Genomic DNA, 16,637 nt, shown 5'->3' on the forward strand with positions numbered 1-16,637 from the left:
ATCAAATAGCTGGATTGGTTTATTGACAGCTAGAGTGAAAAAGAATTGCTTCAACCATATGTAGTGTGAAATACACATAACATGGCATCCGAAGACAGCTTTCTGTTCTTGAAATAAAATGGGACGTTGCATGAATATTCTCTCCTATACTTTAGATCTATCATTCCAAAGGGCACTTAATTTCTACATCATTTCATGATTTTCAAAATCATTTTTTTCTAACAAAACTAATTAATTTTGCAATTATTGTCAAAAGTGTTGCAAAATCATGGGAATTAATTGCAAGTTCTAGATTATCTTATTAAATCTCTTCGCTAGTGGCCTTGTTTTCCTAGGCCACAGTGTAATTTATGGAACCTCATTTTTTCATGGCCTGCAACCCTTTGTGCTTGCAAGTGTAAAACCATATCTTACAGCATGGATCTCAAACTTGGTTAGTAAGAAGTACTTATTTTTTAGTAATAGCATTCTCGTTTTTTACCTGCTTGTTTACATATGGTATAGAGATCACGTTTAGCAGGCATTTTCCTCTTTGGTGGGGTGGTTTTTGATTCCCCATCAGCCTCTCCACCCTCTCCAGATTCTTTCTTTTTCCTCTTGGCTTCCCACATGGCTGGGATGTCATTTTTGTAGTACAACATAAAATGGCTGTACACATCTTTCAGCTGCTCCATAGTCTCAACTCCATCAAGCCTACAAGACACAAAGTACATGCAGGGTTCATACACTTTTTTCAGGCCAAAGATTCAAGGACTTTTCAAGGACTTTCCAGGACCCTACTTAGAAATTTCAAGGACTTTTTGCAATGACAATTTTACCTCAAAACCAAGAAAAATGTTTCTGTTAACATCTATGTTTTGGGTTTACTGATGGTGCAAAACAAAAGCAGATATTTTTCGATGATGTTCAATAAAAAATCAAGGACTTTCAAGGACCCAAAATGAAATTCAAGTACTTTCAAGGCCTTGAAATCAGCCTCCTGAAATTCAAGGGTTTTCAAGGGTTTTCAAGACGCGTACGAACCCTGTACATGTATCTCAGCTACATTACATTCTTAGTGTAGTGTGGTGAATCTTCTTGGACGAGATACCTGATTAAGCCAAAAATTACAATATAATGTATGAATTTTAGAGAAAGGCAAGGTGAGATCTGAACTTATCCCTAAATTGGTGAAATTCAAAATCACATGAGGCATGAATTTTCTAAAATTTGTATGCAACATTGGATTAGGACCCAATCTTTCACTTCCCTCTTAAGATACCAACAGGGAATGATAGGCAGTTGAGGGAATTTTCCACCAAGATCTTTGGAGTTCGAGTTGGCAGGAGGTTTGAGTTAGGAAGAGGTTTAATTACCAAGAACCTCTTAAAGCTGCTAACATTTTGGTCAGTATATCCATAGGAAAAATTTTGTTATATTAGTTTGCAGAAAATGTTGCCAATTAAATTTTGGTGACCTGAGTTCAAAGGTTGTACAGCAAACTGTAACTTTCCTTTTCCATTTTTTTCCTAACATAACCAAAGTAAAGCGGACGCTTTGATCGGTCAATTCAGTGCCCACCATTTACATGTGTTTATGCTGCTGACATAAGCAAATGCAAGGACTAGTTTTTGCGCGCTTGTTTTTCTGGTCATGCATGATTATTTTGTTAAATAAAAGGGAACTCTTTGCCACAATGTATCAATTTTATGTTATAAAACAAAATCGAAAGCACCACAGTACACTATTGAGTCATGGTTGCACTTGGGTGGGGGAGTGGGGTAGCTTAAATTTTATCTCTTGTAACTGTTGTAGTTCAATTTTATCCTTGGTTCAAATTTTATTTTCCTTTGTTTCAAACTCATTATCATACATTAACATGACCGAGAACAAAGGAAGATAGAATTTGAACCGAGTATAAAATTGAACCACAACATAACCATATTATTAATATCATTTTAGGTCTCTAAATTAAGACTTTGAAAGAAGTTGAGCTTGAATCCCTGTTGAAGGAGATACATTTCATTATAGGTATGAAAAAAATTCATTAGAAATTGATTTTGTTTCAAGTTGGTACGGGGCCCAAGTTATCAGGTGCTAACTGTATTACTATTATCATCATTTCTCTTACTATTAAAAACTTACTGTCAACATTATTATTATTATTTGCTATCACTACTATTTTCTTCCTTATTATTATTATTATTATTATTATTATTATTATTAATAATAACATAATCATTATTATTTTCTGATGAACCCTTTAACTCCCAGAATTGATTTACATGTGAATTCTCCCTACAATATCCAATCACCATCCAGGTTATCAGGTGGAAGTTATCATGATCTAACACTAAATTCTTGTTACTAGTTTACAAGGAAATGTGGAGCAGCTAAAGGGGAGAATTAACAATTCCATAATTGATATTAAAGGGTCAAAATTAAGAATTTGTTCATGCTTAGCATGTGCACATTGAGTTATGGATGCACGTGGGAAGTTTGGAGAGCTCAAAAAATGCGTAAGAGTAGCTCGAGGCACAGCCTAAGGTTAAACTAGCTATTTTATAGCTCTCCAAACTTCAGCGTGAATCCATGACTTGATATGCACACAGCTAAAGGCATGAACAAATTCTTTAATTTATAACAGAGCGACTACAAGGATCTGCAGGAAGAAGCTTTTTTATTGACAGTGATAGAGTGCAAAATTCTCACAATGCGCGAAAAAAGTAAACAAAATGTCCCTAATGACTGGTCAAACAAGTCACATTTTCGATTTGAGTGAGATCATTTGATCCAGTTAAACAATAACTGTGACTGAAAAGCTCAAAATTAAAGGGAGAAATGGAGAAAATCAAAGCTACATGAACTCAAGTGTCCAAACAAATTTGCAAAACATGCAACTTGCAGTTTTTTTGGTTTTGTTTTTGCTGCATGCTGGAACAGGGCCTAAAAGGTCAATGCTGATAGAAAAATTGGGCAGTTCTTTGCTTATTTCTTTCATATTTTAAAGAGAAGGAAAACTGTACTCCAGCTTGACAAGAGAGCAACTCTGCAGCCAGATAAAAAAAAAAAAGCTCATGTCATCTTATTTACCCACAGGCATGCATAAATGAAGATTTTGTTCATAGCAGCTCAAGAGGATTATAGAGTAAGCATGCGCACTATGTATGAGAAGCAATCCCATATACCTGTCAATATCCTCAGCTTGTAAGATTCTTGTGTCATCGTCAAGTGGCTCATTGCCACTCTCCTGGATCTTATTGAATTGGTAATTCTGCATTTCTTCAAACAGACGATGAAGATTTTCCTTACGAGTACGCAGTTGGCTCCACTAAAAATAAACAGAATGACAAAAAACAAAGACTGAAGTAGATTGGAATAACAACATGAACTCCAGTCACATACAAAAATAAATGCAGCTATGCATCATGTAAGAGAGGAAAAAATGGTAAGGACAAAAACCAGAATTGTAGTTTTTAAAAAGTAGAGAAGCCAGTTCTTGCTAACTGTTTGACCCCTTGAGAGTGACCAGCATCTAATTTCTCCTTACAATATCACCCCTGAATCACACATTTACGTCACAAGAATAAAGGAAATGCTTGCAACTGAAGAAGCTCTTTAGTGTTAAACAAATTCTCCTTGTCAGCACCTTAGGAAATGTATAGATAACAGTTAAGTGAATATGCATATTGATGTTAGTATGTAAAGGGTTAACTGGGTCACAAGTCCGATCCACATTACCCAGAGAATTTTTGAGAAAATCTTTGTCCCTATGACAAAGAATTGTCCAGAAATAAGTCACAAAATATCAAACTGGTACTGTTTGTGCAATGATACACTGTAGCTACAATAATAATTTATGGGTCGCAGTTATTAATTTTGTTTTGGAGGTGATACTCAAGACATGGAGAAGTTTGACATTGAGACTAATGCTGCCGACATCAAATGTTACTACCTTTTCATCCCATTCCCAGATCTTCCACAGGTCTTCAATATTCAGTTCTGGTTCAATGTATTCTTTTCTATAGCTTGCTATGAATGGAACCTGAAACCACAACCAAACGAACCTAAGTGACCTCCCTGAACAAAATCAACAACAATATAGCCATGAAGTGATTAACGTGTACCTTCTTGTCATAATATCTATACATTCTGAAACAAACAGGAAATGAGAACACTAGATATCCATCATTAAAATCAGTTACCTCAAATAGTTGGTTTCTCATCAGGTTCAATGCCTCTCTGATCTTAGCAACAGCACTGTTTGGTTTAGGTGTTTTAGAATGAGGATGAGTATCACCATCCAGAGGATCCTAAAAGATATGGTGAACATGTTTTACATAACATTACTGAATTTACTCAAAGTAAATCTATGAGGCAATTAAAACAGAATGAATTGTAAAGTTCTCCTGGTATAATATTGCTTCTTCTTCTTCTTGATCTCCTCCTCCACATTCCTTTGGAAATTTAGTATGTATGGTCTTTAAAAAAGAAAACGTCCAGCACACTTTGCATTTTTAGGATGGTATACAGTATGTAGTTACCTCCTCTGCAATTTAGAACCTCAGGGTTCATCACAAAATCTGGTGGTTTCCTAATTTACAGATCAAAATTCAAACCTGTTGCTGAGATATTGGCAAATCAAGGAAAGCATGTTTATAAATCCAGTCTGCTTCATCATCAAGCTCTCCATCTTCTGTTGACTTCACAGCAAAATCACGAACCTGACAGGAAAGAGATGCAAATAGAATTATTGACCATCATTAAGTACAATGTCCTGTAACAAAAAGATAACCAATGTCTGAAAAAAAGTTATACGAATATCTCTTTTCTTTCTCTTATTTACCTGGAATCTTTCAGGCACATCTGCAGTTCTGATTTCATTGTCTTTGTTGGTCAACATTCCTTTTTCAAGCTCACTTGGTTCAAACACCTACAAAGAAAGACATGGAAAGTTGTTCATTCCTTGGTTTCTAAGATAATTTGGTTTTATCCAGTTAGTTAACAAGGTAAACTTGCCATTGTGAAGAGTTTATAAAGCTGACATTTTCAGCATTAGCCATTCCCTAGACACTGCCAAATGCTAATGTCAGGATCTGAGAAAAATTCATAAAGTCCTCGTCAGAGTCAATAAAACTTACTGGACTCTGATAATGATTTGCTCTCAGGATGTCCAAACATCATTCATCATTATCAACAACAGACCTTATTGGGACTACTCTTTCCACACAATAAGGCTGTATAATCAACTGTTACTCTTGAGTCCAAACCATGTACAGTAGAACCTTGATTATAACATAACTAAAGCAAACCACATGCTCTGATTGGTTAATTCAGCATCTACTATTTGCCCATGGGTGTATGCTGCTGACGCGAGCAAAAAATTAATGCTAAGACTATTTTTCCGCGTGCACTTGTTTTTTCTGATCACGTAAAATTTGTTAAATAAAGAGGAACTCTTGTTACAATGTTTCAATGTTATGTTAATAAAACAAATGGTAAACACCACAGTTTGTTCATAGTTCTGCTGACCTCTTTCACCGGTTGTTGGACACAGGGTTTATAAAGAGGATTTTGGTCGGTATTTCAGGAAGTGTGATTAAACTTTATCGAGTTGCCGGTGTGCAGTCGGTTGTTGTGAATGAATTTTCGTGCGCTTGTTTTCTCTTGTCATGTTAGACTACACGAACATTTTTTGCAATGTAGCTCAGTAAAAGGACTTCTATTCTTCCAATGTCTCAATGTTATGTTATAAATTACAAATGGTGAACGGCATAATGTGTACTATTGAGTTATGGATGCACGCAGGAGGTTGCTAGGCACAAAAGAAGTGTAAGAGTCGCACGTGGCATAGCCGAGTGTAACTCTAACTTCTTGAGTGCTTAGCAAACCTTCCAAGTGCATCCATAGTTCAATAGTGCACGCTATGCCGTTCACCATTTTTTATCATCTGGACCCTGATTATCCGGATTTCTGGATTATTCCGACTTTTTCTCTAGTCCCAATTCTTCATGAATGTTTATTAGTCACAATCTAGATCCATAGCTTATCATCTTTTTAAAACTACAGCATTGAAAAGTGAAGTAAAGGTGCTGCTCTTCTTTAAGACAAACTGACTTACTTCAACATTTTATGCCAATGTAAAAACATTTTTTCACCTCATAAATAGACTTCTTTGTTGATTTCTTTTTAGGTCTCCTTGGTGCACCATCCTCTGTGTCATCTTCATAATCTTCCTCTTCCTCTTCTGATGAAAAATCGTCTCTACCATACTTCTCAAATTCATCAAAGTCAAAGTCAAGACCAAAGATATCTTGGGCTTCCATCAAAGCACTATGAATGAACAAAAGACAGAAACACTATCACTGAACTCAGAAAAACAAAACTAGAAATAAGACCACCATGAAGAGAAAATTGTTCACAATTGTTTCACTTGCAGTTTCCTTTCATGACTTAATGGAAAGTTATTGTTAGGCAAGGTTAAAACCAAGACAATACTAACAGATGGAAACAATGAGTCCTCTCTGAAGATTACAAAGCACTGCTTTCAATAAAAATTTCCAAACTACTTACGAATCTTGAAGAGTTCCTGGAAGTCTTCTTCTTTCTCTTTTTGGATGCCTATTAATAGGGTTCCCTTCATCATCCACAATAAAATCATCCACATCTGAAATTAATGAATGGTTTCCATTAATGATATTTAAACTGGATAAGCAATAGGCCTTTGTAGAATCACAAACCTGTTGTTGTGATATCAAAACAAAACAAACATCCTGCTACATGTAACAATCTTCAAGGTGACTACCGACTGTCATCACTAATGGTGAGCTTTTTGTTGTTTGGCAGAGAGATTTCCTTGGGCACATGCATGTGGGTTGATGCCATGTTGATTTCCCCCCCCCCCCTCCCCCAACTCCCCACAGTTTACTTTGAGTGGCTTTGTAACTTCCTGTGCAACTTTTTGCCTTCTGTTTGTGGATTTTCCTTCCATTTTACCCTTATGACCAATTTCTTGGTTCTTACATGTAAACTGTCTGGTATTCCCTGCAAGTTAATACAATCACAGATGCCAAGGTGAGGTGAACCTAAGGAGATAGCCTTGGTTATCTCCTTGAATCAAACTCCACCCATACCAATCTCCATTTAAATAATACTCCTTCACAACTCAATACAGGGTGTTAATCAGTCAAAGAATTCCCAGCCTAAACTTTGCTCACCTGAAATGCGTTTCATTACCCCTTTAGCCCTTTACACCATAACAACAGTATCCATATTCTTCAAACTCTTCTCGGTGTATTTCCTTCAGTAGTCACAAGGAGAATTTGTTTAACAATCAAAGCTTCTTAGGTTAGCGGCCCTTTCCCTATATTCTCGTCATCTTAACCCTTGAACTCCCAAGATCTGATTATGAATTCTCCCCTCTAGCTGCTATATATTTCCTTATAAATTGGTTAGGAGAATTTGGTGTTCAATCAAGGTAACAACTTCTACTTGACTAGTTAGAGTATTTACATTACCTGTTTGCTGGATTATGTATGGATAAGTTATATTTAAGTTCACAGAGCAACCAGGTGAACAATCAGACCTGGTTTGATGCTACTCTGGATAAAAGGTTTAATGATCTGTAATTTTGGTTACATTTATTAAATCTTTAAACCAGAGTAGCATCAAACCATGTCTGATGTATGGATATTATAGGGAGAAGTTACAGGTCAATCACTTCTGGGAGTTCAAGGGTTAATAAATGGTACTGACCAAGACTGAATTTCTCCTTACAATATCAATACAATATCAAGCAGACATGTTCCATAATTTCCAGCCATTTACTTGCGGGTAATCTCTTGATTTTGCCTTAAACACGTGCCACTGTGGGTAATAGGGAAGTGCAGGTTATGTGACAATTTTGAAATGTACTGGCAGTTGAATTGAAAAAAATTCTCACCTGCCTGCATTTCCATCTCTCAGATTTTTATTGTATAAGAGTGCTACAAAGTGGCACGAAAACATGATGCCAACTTGATTTCACGCACAATTAGTTATGCGAGGAACAAATTTTTATTGGCACATGTGTAAACAAAACCTTGATGGTGATAAAAAATAATCCAAGGATACAGTGCATCAGTAACAAAAATCCAGTCAACACTAGCTTGAGCTGAAGAGAGTTTTCTCCTTTTAAAAAGACCTGTTAGGCCTAGTAGAACCGGAGATATCGATTTTTTGAGAAATCAACAAGTCAACATGGCACTGAACAATCGCGCGCACAAAATGTGGCCACAAATTCGCATTCCGTCAAGAATGAAACGTTGTGAATTCTAAGGCCTTTTTGTAAAAATTTCCTTGGTGTTAAGGCGCAGGTTCTCCACCAGTGTGGGTAATCTGTTGACTTTTTTCGCCGCATGTTGTAATTGACCGGTGTGGGTAATCGGCCATGTGGGTAAATGGCTGGAAAATTACAGTAATGAGAAAAAAGAAAAACATCAATTTGACCAGACCTTCAGAGTGAGAGTGATGAAAACATGCAGGATTTTTTCCAGAATGTTTGAAGTATTCTTTGGCTACTGTGTTTTTTCATGAAAACATCATAATATCATAATACCAATGATCATATAGTGAAGTATTTAAGGAGGCGGCGTGGCCGAGTGGTTAGGGTGCTGGACTTGTAATCCGGTGTCCCGGGTTCAAGTACTCCACCCTGCCACTCACTGGATTTGTTCTCGGCTGCCCCTAGTTCAACTCCTCGGCTGCGCTCTGTATATAGCCCACTGGTCTGCCTCCTGCCAGTGGGGATTTTTAAGCACTTAGTTAGTTTACATTGTGGCTGAAAAGCCCCTAAGGGGGAGCCTCAATTAATGTATATTATTATTATATTATTATTATATTAAGTAAAGCAAAGATAATGCAAGCCCTGATTACTTTCAACACGAAGGCACGCTATATAAGGAAGTCTTCCCTGGGAAGACCTAGGCTCATTTGTCACTCACTGTTGATGTGTGCGGGTCAATAAATGCTGGTAGACGAACAAAAGGAGCTAATGAGATATCTATTGTTTACTTCCACCAGCATGGTGGCATGAGGTAATGTGCGTACCACCTACTTCGATCTCAAATTTACCGCCACAAATAAAGACAGTTTTCATTGGAGAAAGGAAATACAAATCTCAAAAATTCTTGTATTGTGATGAAGACATAAAACAATATTGAGGAATGCGCCCACTGTTCACTGCTTTGGAGTAGCAGTAGCTCAAGCTGACTTGACTCTGAGAGTTCTACATCACATGATGGTTGATTGACAAATGGTCCAGTGGGACCTAAGGCCCCTTTTATAGTGCGCCTTCATGTTTAAGCACACAACTGAACATTACCTTCTTCTGATTCAGACTCATCAATGTCAGCATATGTATCATCTCCTGGAGCTTGGGCCGGTTCTGCAGCTACCTACAGAGAGGAGGGTTGCAGGACACTGTAATGTATACCTCTCATATGTGGGTTTACTAACCCTAACAATTTTTATCTCTACCTAGTGCCTTATGAACACAGGGTTGTCATTAGAAGCCGGTAGGCGGCGGAAATCCGCCGGCTGTCAGACCATTTTGCGCCGGCTACTTTGTGAAGCAGAATTTTTGTAATAATTTGGATATATCCACAAAGTTGAAATGGTAAATTGGCCACCGTAACGATTACAAAAGCTGACGTTTCGAGCGTTAGCCCTTCGTCGGAGCGAAAGAATTAATGTAATATTGAGATCTGTCTTCCCAAGAAATCTTTCTTTTTGTAAATCTGAAGCTTAGTTTAGTGATCATTCTCTTGTATACTCCTGATGTTATGGAAGACAGAAAAACCTAAAAACCTGTACAGGAAATACTGTACAAAAACTATCAGTGGTACAGCTAACTAACAAGTAACATGAAATGCGTGACTTCGCGAAGCACGAAACTGATCGCAATTCACACGTGCGTTGATGCTTCGAAAATCGAAAATGGATGGCCAGCGAAGAAAGCGATCTCTTGAAGATTACTTTTCAGGTCAATCGAAGAAGACGAAATCTAGCGAAAACGAGAGCCACCAAGGTAAGAAGGAGTTTCGATTGCTGTCAAATATCATAATTACGAAGCTCACCGAAGCATTTAATAACACAGATATATCTCATTTAAATATAATGGCAAATTATTTCCGATCAACGACATACTTTCAAAAGAGCTTTAAGAGGGTTGGAAAAGGAAGTTTATCAAGATCTATTTCACCTTGCTGAATCAGTTGTGTTCATTCCACTCTAAATAATTACAAAGGCAGGAAGATTCGCCTTAATTTGCCGTAAACACGTACCGCTATAACGCTAAATAATCACAGAAAGATGTTCTTTCGAGTTTGGGACAGCTAGACTTTCATTAATTGCTTCTTTAGACTCGCAGAAAAGAACATGTTTTACGTTATCCGACAGAGACATTTTGAAGGAAAATTTCGTCATTTTGTTTACGATTTCGACAAAGTTCTTCGATCATTGTAAATTTCGTTCCAACCATACGTGGCCGTCAAAGTTGCCGCCAGATTGTTTTTTTTTTTTTACGATTTCGCGACGTTAGCAATTGTTCACCAAATCAGTTGAATTAAAATACCTACAATTTAACTTTCTTAAAATTTATGGACCTTTTCGAGTACTTTTTATCGATTAAAAAGGTCAAATGTTTCATGTCATCGTGATTTGCAAAGCTCGGTGCATTCGGCGGGTGATTTCCAGATGTTTATCAGTTGTGATGTTTAGAGATAAGAGGAAATACTTTGATAGACAAAACATACGCCTATTTTAAATTCGGAAGTGGGGCTTTAATCCAGGGGGTTTTTACAGCGAAAAAGGGGGAAAACACGATGAAACAAATTTATAAACCAGATTCTATAGACAAAAAAAAAAAACAAAAACATAAACAAAAACAAAACAAGACAAAAACGCAATGAAAGAAAACGTTATGAGAATAGAAGGCTGAAGCATTTTCGTTGTGGAAGAAGTTCATGAAGAAAACGAATCTTCATTCATTTATTGCTTCTAGAAATTGTGACTGAGAACACCAACCTTTCATCAGAAAAAGAAAGTGGTGGAATTAAGGGAAGAAACTTTCTACGTTTGTACATATTTTTGAACTGATTTTAACATCAATGTCTGGCTAAAAATGCTACTTAAATATGCCCCAGAATGCTGGAAAATACGTCACAGAGAGTTTCGCATTTCAAAATTTCTCGGGGGAGCATGCCCCCGGGCCCCCTAGAGAGGCGTGTTGCTTAGCAACACGCTGTGCTTGCTCCGCAAGCACAATTTACTTCAGCCGCCTACTCAGTTTAGATCAGACACCTATTACATTTTCTAATGACAACCCTGTGAACATTCTCTGTTAAATACAGATTGAAGTAGTTAGGTTACAAGTCCAGACAGGCATCAAATTCATAAAACCTCCACCTACTTCACCCACCAAGAGCTGCCAGTTATATACAAAATTCTCACACATCCCCAAGGGAGGGTACAGAAAGGTCAGAGTTTTCTTTGACTGGTCCCTGAATATTTGTAACATTGTAATTCAGTTGTTATCAAGTGAGTTGATACTGTAACTTGGCCACTGTAAAGAGTTTAAAAGCTGTTTTGAGCATTAGCCTTTTCTCAGAGCCCTTTGTCATTTGCTCTGATGAAGGGCTAGCACTCGAAACATCAGCTTTGAAACTCTTTACAGAGACCAATTTACAGTATCAACTCAGTTAATAAAATAAAATTACCCTGTTAACCCCACCTATGCAGCACCACAGTTTCTTTGGAAACTTAACCATTTTATTTATAACATTAATTATTACCCAGCTATAACTAAAAAAAAAACAACTACAGGTCGTAAGTTAGATTACTCATTGGGTTAATTACGTCACCTTTGCTAAATAAAGAATATTGTATTGTATTGTATTGTATTTTATTACACGACTCGGGCAGTCAGAGGGCCAATAACTAAAATCAACCGATCAAAATGCTCTATTGCCGGTCAATATTCTCTCAGTATTGGACTGGGCACTGTTCCGAATGATACTGCACTTGTGTCCCTTTGAACGTCAGTCGTATAATAAATCAGTCTCTTATTAACCAAGCTTGCTCGGGACCGTACTGGAAGAATATCGGCCCTCGGTCTTTTTTGTACGGACCTCGCTGCGCTTGGTCCATACTGTCAACACCTCAGGCCAATATTCTCCCAGTATGACCCTCGCGCTTATTTAATAAAATATGTGTATTGTATTGAATTGCAATACAGAAAAACTGCTGAACTCCAGTACCTCTCCAGTGTCGTCCCCACCCTCAAACAGCTGGTTAGCGATTGCTTCTCGCTCTTTGACAGCAGCACTTCCAGCCAACTGATCTTCTTCTTCCTCATCAGAATCAAGCACTTTTATTTTTTTCAAACGAGGCTTTTTCTAAAGAGAATAAAACAAATATTTCATTTAGTAATCAATCAAGATTGCCTTGGGACCACAACGAAATATTTACAACTCAAAAGCTATCCTAACTGTCAAAACAAAATTGGCTAACTTTAATTTAAACTCAAACTTCAATACTTTCGTCCAATCAATGATCCTCGGAGGACAAACAAATAAAGGAATTGGAAGCTTACATCGATTTATTGAATTAATTTATCACGATGCACGGTACAATCCACTTGTTAATCAAATTTTTTTTGATTGATCAGGTGAGAGACTGTATAAAACGAGCTGTGGTATCCTTACCCGCTTTATACTGATGCCAAGATTCTCCTCGATCAAAGACAAATCTTCTTCATCGAGTTCCTCCGCCTCATCTGCTAGAAAACATGAAGAGAAACTTTGAATCCGCTGAAAAAACCTACCTTTAATAGAGAGATGATGAATTCTTTATCATTGCTTCAAATATATTTTCTACCTTTTCTTCGTTTCCTATGATGGTGACCGTGATGACCTTCCTCTTCTTCTCCGGCGCTCTCTTCAACTTCGTCGTTTATGATGTCGTTCTCGTCTTCTGCCTGTTCTTCTTCCTCTTCTCCTTCTTCGTCTTCATCTTCATCGTCGTCGCTTTTCTCCGACAGACTTTCATCTAAGGAGTCTTCCTCCGCTTCGCTGTCGCCAAATTTTGACATAACGAAGGGTCGAGTGACAAAACTACTGACGAAAAGAAGACAACACGAGGATTGGAAGCGACAAGACAAGAAGTTAGCAAAATGGCTGACTGACGCTAGGGTGGGAACTGGGCTCGAAGATCTGTACCAGTCTTCTTCGTCCACATCAGAGATTATGGATAATTTTATCGTCAGTTTTTGTTTACTTTTTTTCTTTTTTTTTTTCAGTTTGGCCGTTATAAACAAAGGTAAAAACAAGCTAAAAAAAAGAGTTAACAGTAGCCTTTATAGGCTGCGGAGGTCGAGAAGGGACGATCCAAAATATTTTGCAAATCCGAAAAAATATTCAGAATCGATCATCTTTTAGACAAATCGCTTCTGAAAAGTTTGTCAATTGAGAAAGCAATTTCAAATCTTAGGTTCTGAAAAGTTTGTCAATCGAGAAAACAATTTAAAATCCTTGGTTAACTCATAGATCCACAAATATCTTTCACGAAGATCCAAAATAGTTTACATCTCAAGAATATTTCCAAAATCCAGAAAATTTTGGCAAATCAAGAAAAAAATTTTGTCAACGTGCCAAAATAATTTACCTCTTTCTACCCTCCACCTTTTCAACCACCCCTTCACCATGTTGAGTATGCATGGTTTCACCGGGGAATTTCAGCAGTAATGTGTCACCTTTACCCTCAGATGGGTGCAATAAAGAATGGGTCACAAACAAAAAAACAAAACAAAAACAAACAACACACAAATTAACAAATACAGGTAGCAGCCTTAGGGTGGTAGATGAAAATTCAGCTGGGACAAGAGCGATAAAAAATAACTTACGGCTATTGTAGGCCTCTTTGGCAGTCAAGTGCCATGTTTACAGAGAAAAGATATGACATTTTTTTAACAAAATGAGGAAAAAGGGGCGGTCAAGAAGGGGGGGGGGGGGGGAGGGCCTTTAGGCGCAGCTTCCTAACCTTGAGCTATCACCCTCAAATGAACAGTGAAACTCAACAATGACGAGCTTGATCCTTTCATTTCTTTTATTGCTTATTTTCCAGTCGTCCAACATTACCATCGCGGGATTCCTATACAAAAATAGTGATCAATTCTATATACAAAAGAGTTCCAGTTTCAGAATTCATCGCACGTCGACAATCACCTCGCAAATTTTCTGTTGTTATACATGTGCGTCATTTGTGTCCCCGCCGATAAGTGTTCAACCTTTCAAACTGTGCACCAGACCAAACCCTGACCCGAGCAAAGAAAATACAGCAATTGTTACGGTCATTTGTATCTTAAACAGGCGAAATCCATAACCACGTCTCCGGCTCTGTGTTAGGAACACTTCTAGGTCTTGCCTCGAGTAAAATGTTTCTCTTGGCTGGAAATCCATTTTGTCGTTTAAATCTTGAACGAGTGTGGACTCGTGCCAAGTCACGTAACTGGCTGACAGGAATGGGAAGAAAAATTTGTACACAACAAGCAGCGTGCCAGAGATTTGAGCCATGTACTGATAGGCAAATTTCAGTTCCATTGTTGCCTCCAACCATTCAAAAATGTTAGCCAACAAAACTACTACGTAGAAGAGCATATGGATAAGAAACCAAACTTGCATGCTGTTGATGCGCTCTCCAACCTGTTCACGCACTTGTTTGTGTAACATTAAAGCATTTCGAACATCCCCGGTGCATTTAGCCAAGCGCGAGTACCCTTTTGTAAGATCGTTTGTCATCGCGAGGCACAGAGAGAAAAACACGCAGCAAACAGGGATAGACGAATACAGACCCCAGTAAACAGACACGGCCAGAGTATAAAAAACAGCATTACAAGTGACGGGGCGATGACAGTTTTGTAAAAGGGCTTCTTTAATGTTGACTAAGTCGAAGATAACTTGATAGTACGCATCTCCAAATAGAATCAACGACACCAAAAGCATACCAGTGAAAAGGGCTACATTGACTGCTCGGCGTTGATTTTTGTTTAGATCTTTCATCCATTCTTGTGTCTGATACCTAAAGTAATACAAAGCGAGAACATACGATGCAAACGCACTTATCCATAGAGATGTGAGCAACATCTTAGAGCCGATGTGAACCGATCGGTGATTTGACGTCAAAATAAAATATAAATGTGCACCCAAGCCGAACAGCAAATGAAACACTGGTATAAAAGTGAACGGCCACATCGATCTTCTCTTTTTAGGCAACCAAACGCCAAGAAAAGACACTGCTATCAAACAAATCAAAGGCCAGTGGGAATCAAAGAGGAAAAACTTCATGAGTGCACAAGCTTTGCGACAAAAACCCATCGATCTTTCAGCGAACACTTCTCCGTTTGCATCAGCAGTAATGGACTGTATAGACGTGTGATGACTTTCTTCAGGCCATTGTGTGACGGTTCCCATTTCTTCGTTGTCTTCACTGCTTGATCTTGGGTGAGTGGCTCGAGTTATCGGCAAAACAGTTTCTTTCCCCAGCAAAGGTTCCGTTTGTGTTGGTCCTTCTGCTTCCATTTTCTAATCCACGTTCGGTTATCACTTCCGCTGTGTGATTCCTTAGAAATTATGTACGTTTAGTCACGCAAACTAATAGAAAACTCACGCTAATACACAAAAATTTCCTCGAGAATTGGCTGTAAGTCGCGTGACACATACAACACTACCTAAGAGCATAGCACTCCGGCAAATGTTTTCATGAAAACAGAAGTGTCTTTGTGGAAGATGAAAAAATGTTGTCTTTTAAAAAAATTAAACGAATACCACTTAGAAACATTATATTCTTAAAAAAACAAATTGGGCAGTCGAAATCTCTCTTCGTTATTTCATCTAAGGCTTCATGCAGCTGAACTATTCAATTAAATATGCCATTTGCAAATTACAAACAAAACATCCCTTAATTACAAAACAAAGGAGATGAAAGTTGTATTGTAACCAGCGAGGGTATAGATAGATGATAGATAGATAGTTTATTAGAATATCGAACATGGCAATCCGTAGACTGAATTGCGTTACAATTACTTAGAACTAGGAATAAATGAATTCCAAATACAAATTGAAATTATAATAAAACCATAAATACGAAAAACTCTCTATATATGACTATGTACAAACTAGTCTAAAAAAAAAATTTGTGTACACATACTTGGAATGAAGGTGTTCTTAAAACGATTTGTATGTGTACGGGGCATGGCATAAGCCCTGGACTGTCTTAGATTATATCTGTGTTCTCTCTTAGGAGGTAAGACAGGCACGAGTTTGTGATCCGGACATGACGTGATAGACTCGAAAAGCTTGCTACACAGAGCCACGCGTCTCGCGTGCAAGGTTACTAAGTCGAACCTGGCCAAACATTCGAAATATGACGCATAAGGACAAATGATGGAGAGCGCTCTCTTTTGCACTCGTTCAATGTCGTCACTAGGATACTGTGGGAGCGCGTGGTGGAAAACTGGCGCACAGTACTCTAAAACAGATCTTATCACGGTGCAATAAAAATTGATAATGTCGCTCAGTGGAACGTTGGCGCGCTTTAGAAGAACAATAAAATAAAGGCGCTTG

The 16,637-nt window shown here is 37.8% G+C and overlaps 2 protein-coding genes across 3 annotated transcripts in view; both read right to left on the reverse strand.

Annotated features, from left to right (window-relative positions):
- LOC111344939 (transcription elongation factor SPT6) overlaps window positions 1–13,210 on the reverse strand; it is a 28,902-nt gene extending 15,692 nt beyond the window's left edge. The window contains exons 1-12 of one of the 2 annotated variants that reach the window (XM_088742151.1): window positions 12,895–13,210; window positions 12,723–12,796; window positions 12,276–12,413; window positions 9,341–9,413; window positions 6,553–6,646; window positions 6,138–6,312; window positions 4,826–4,912; window positions 4,599–4,703; window positions 4,185–4,292; window positions 3,935–4,024; window positions 3,168–3,310; window positions 482–693 (exon numbers count right to left, since the gene is read on the reverse strand). In XM_088742151.1, coding sequence (XP_088598277.1) covers window positions 482–693; window positions 3,168–3,310; window positions 3,935–4,024; window positions 4,185–4,292; window positions 4,599–4,703; window positions 4,826–4,912; window positions 6,138–6,312; window positions 6,553–6,646; window positions 9,341–9,413; window positions 12,276–12,413; window positions 12,723–12,796; window positions 12,895–13,108 — 1,513 coding nt within the window. In that variant the 5' untranslated portion in view covers window positions 13,109–13,210. The remainder of the gene's footprint in view (window positions 1–481; window positions 694–3,167; window positions 3,311–3,934; window positions 4,025–4,184; window positions 4,293–4,598; window positions 4,704–4,825; window positions 4,913–6,137; window positions 6,313–6,552; window positions 6,647–9,340; window positions 9,414–12,275; window positions 12,414–12,722; window positions 12,797–12,894) is intronic. The other variant, XM_088742150.1, reaches the window with a different exon arrangement.
- Window positions 13,211–14,103: 893 nt separating this feature from the next.
- On the reverse strand, window positions 14,104–15,719 carry LOC111344942 (uncharacterized). Its single transcript, XM_022952209.2, has one exon. The coding sequence runs from the start codon at window positions 15,591–15,593 to the stop codon at window positions 14,298–14,300; it is 1,296 nt and encodes a 431-aa protein (XP_022807944.2). The 5' UTR covers window positions 15,594–15,719; the 3' UTR covers window positions 14,104–14,297.
- Between the last annotated feature and the right edge of the window lie 918 nt (window positions 15,720–16,637).

This window comes from Stylophora pistillata, chromosome 13 (assembly GCF_964205215.1).
Source record: "Stylophora pistillata chromosome 13, jaStyPist1.2, whole genome shotgun sequence".
NCBI lineage: Eukaryota > Metazoa > Cnidaria > Anthozoa > Scleractinia > Pocilloporidae > Stylophora > Stylophora pistillata.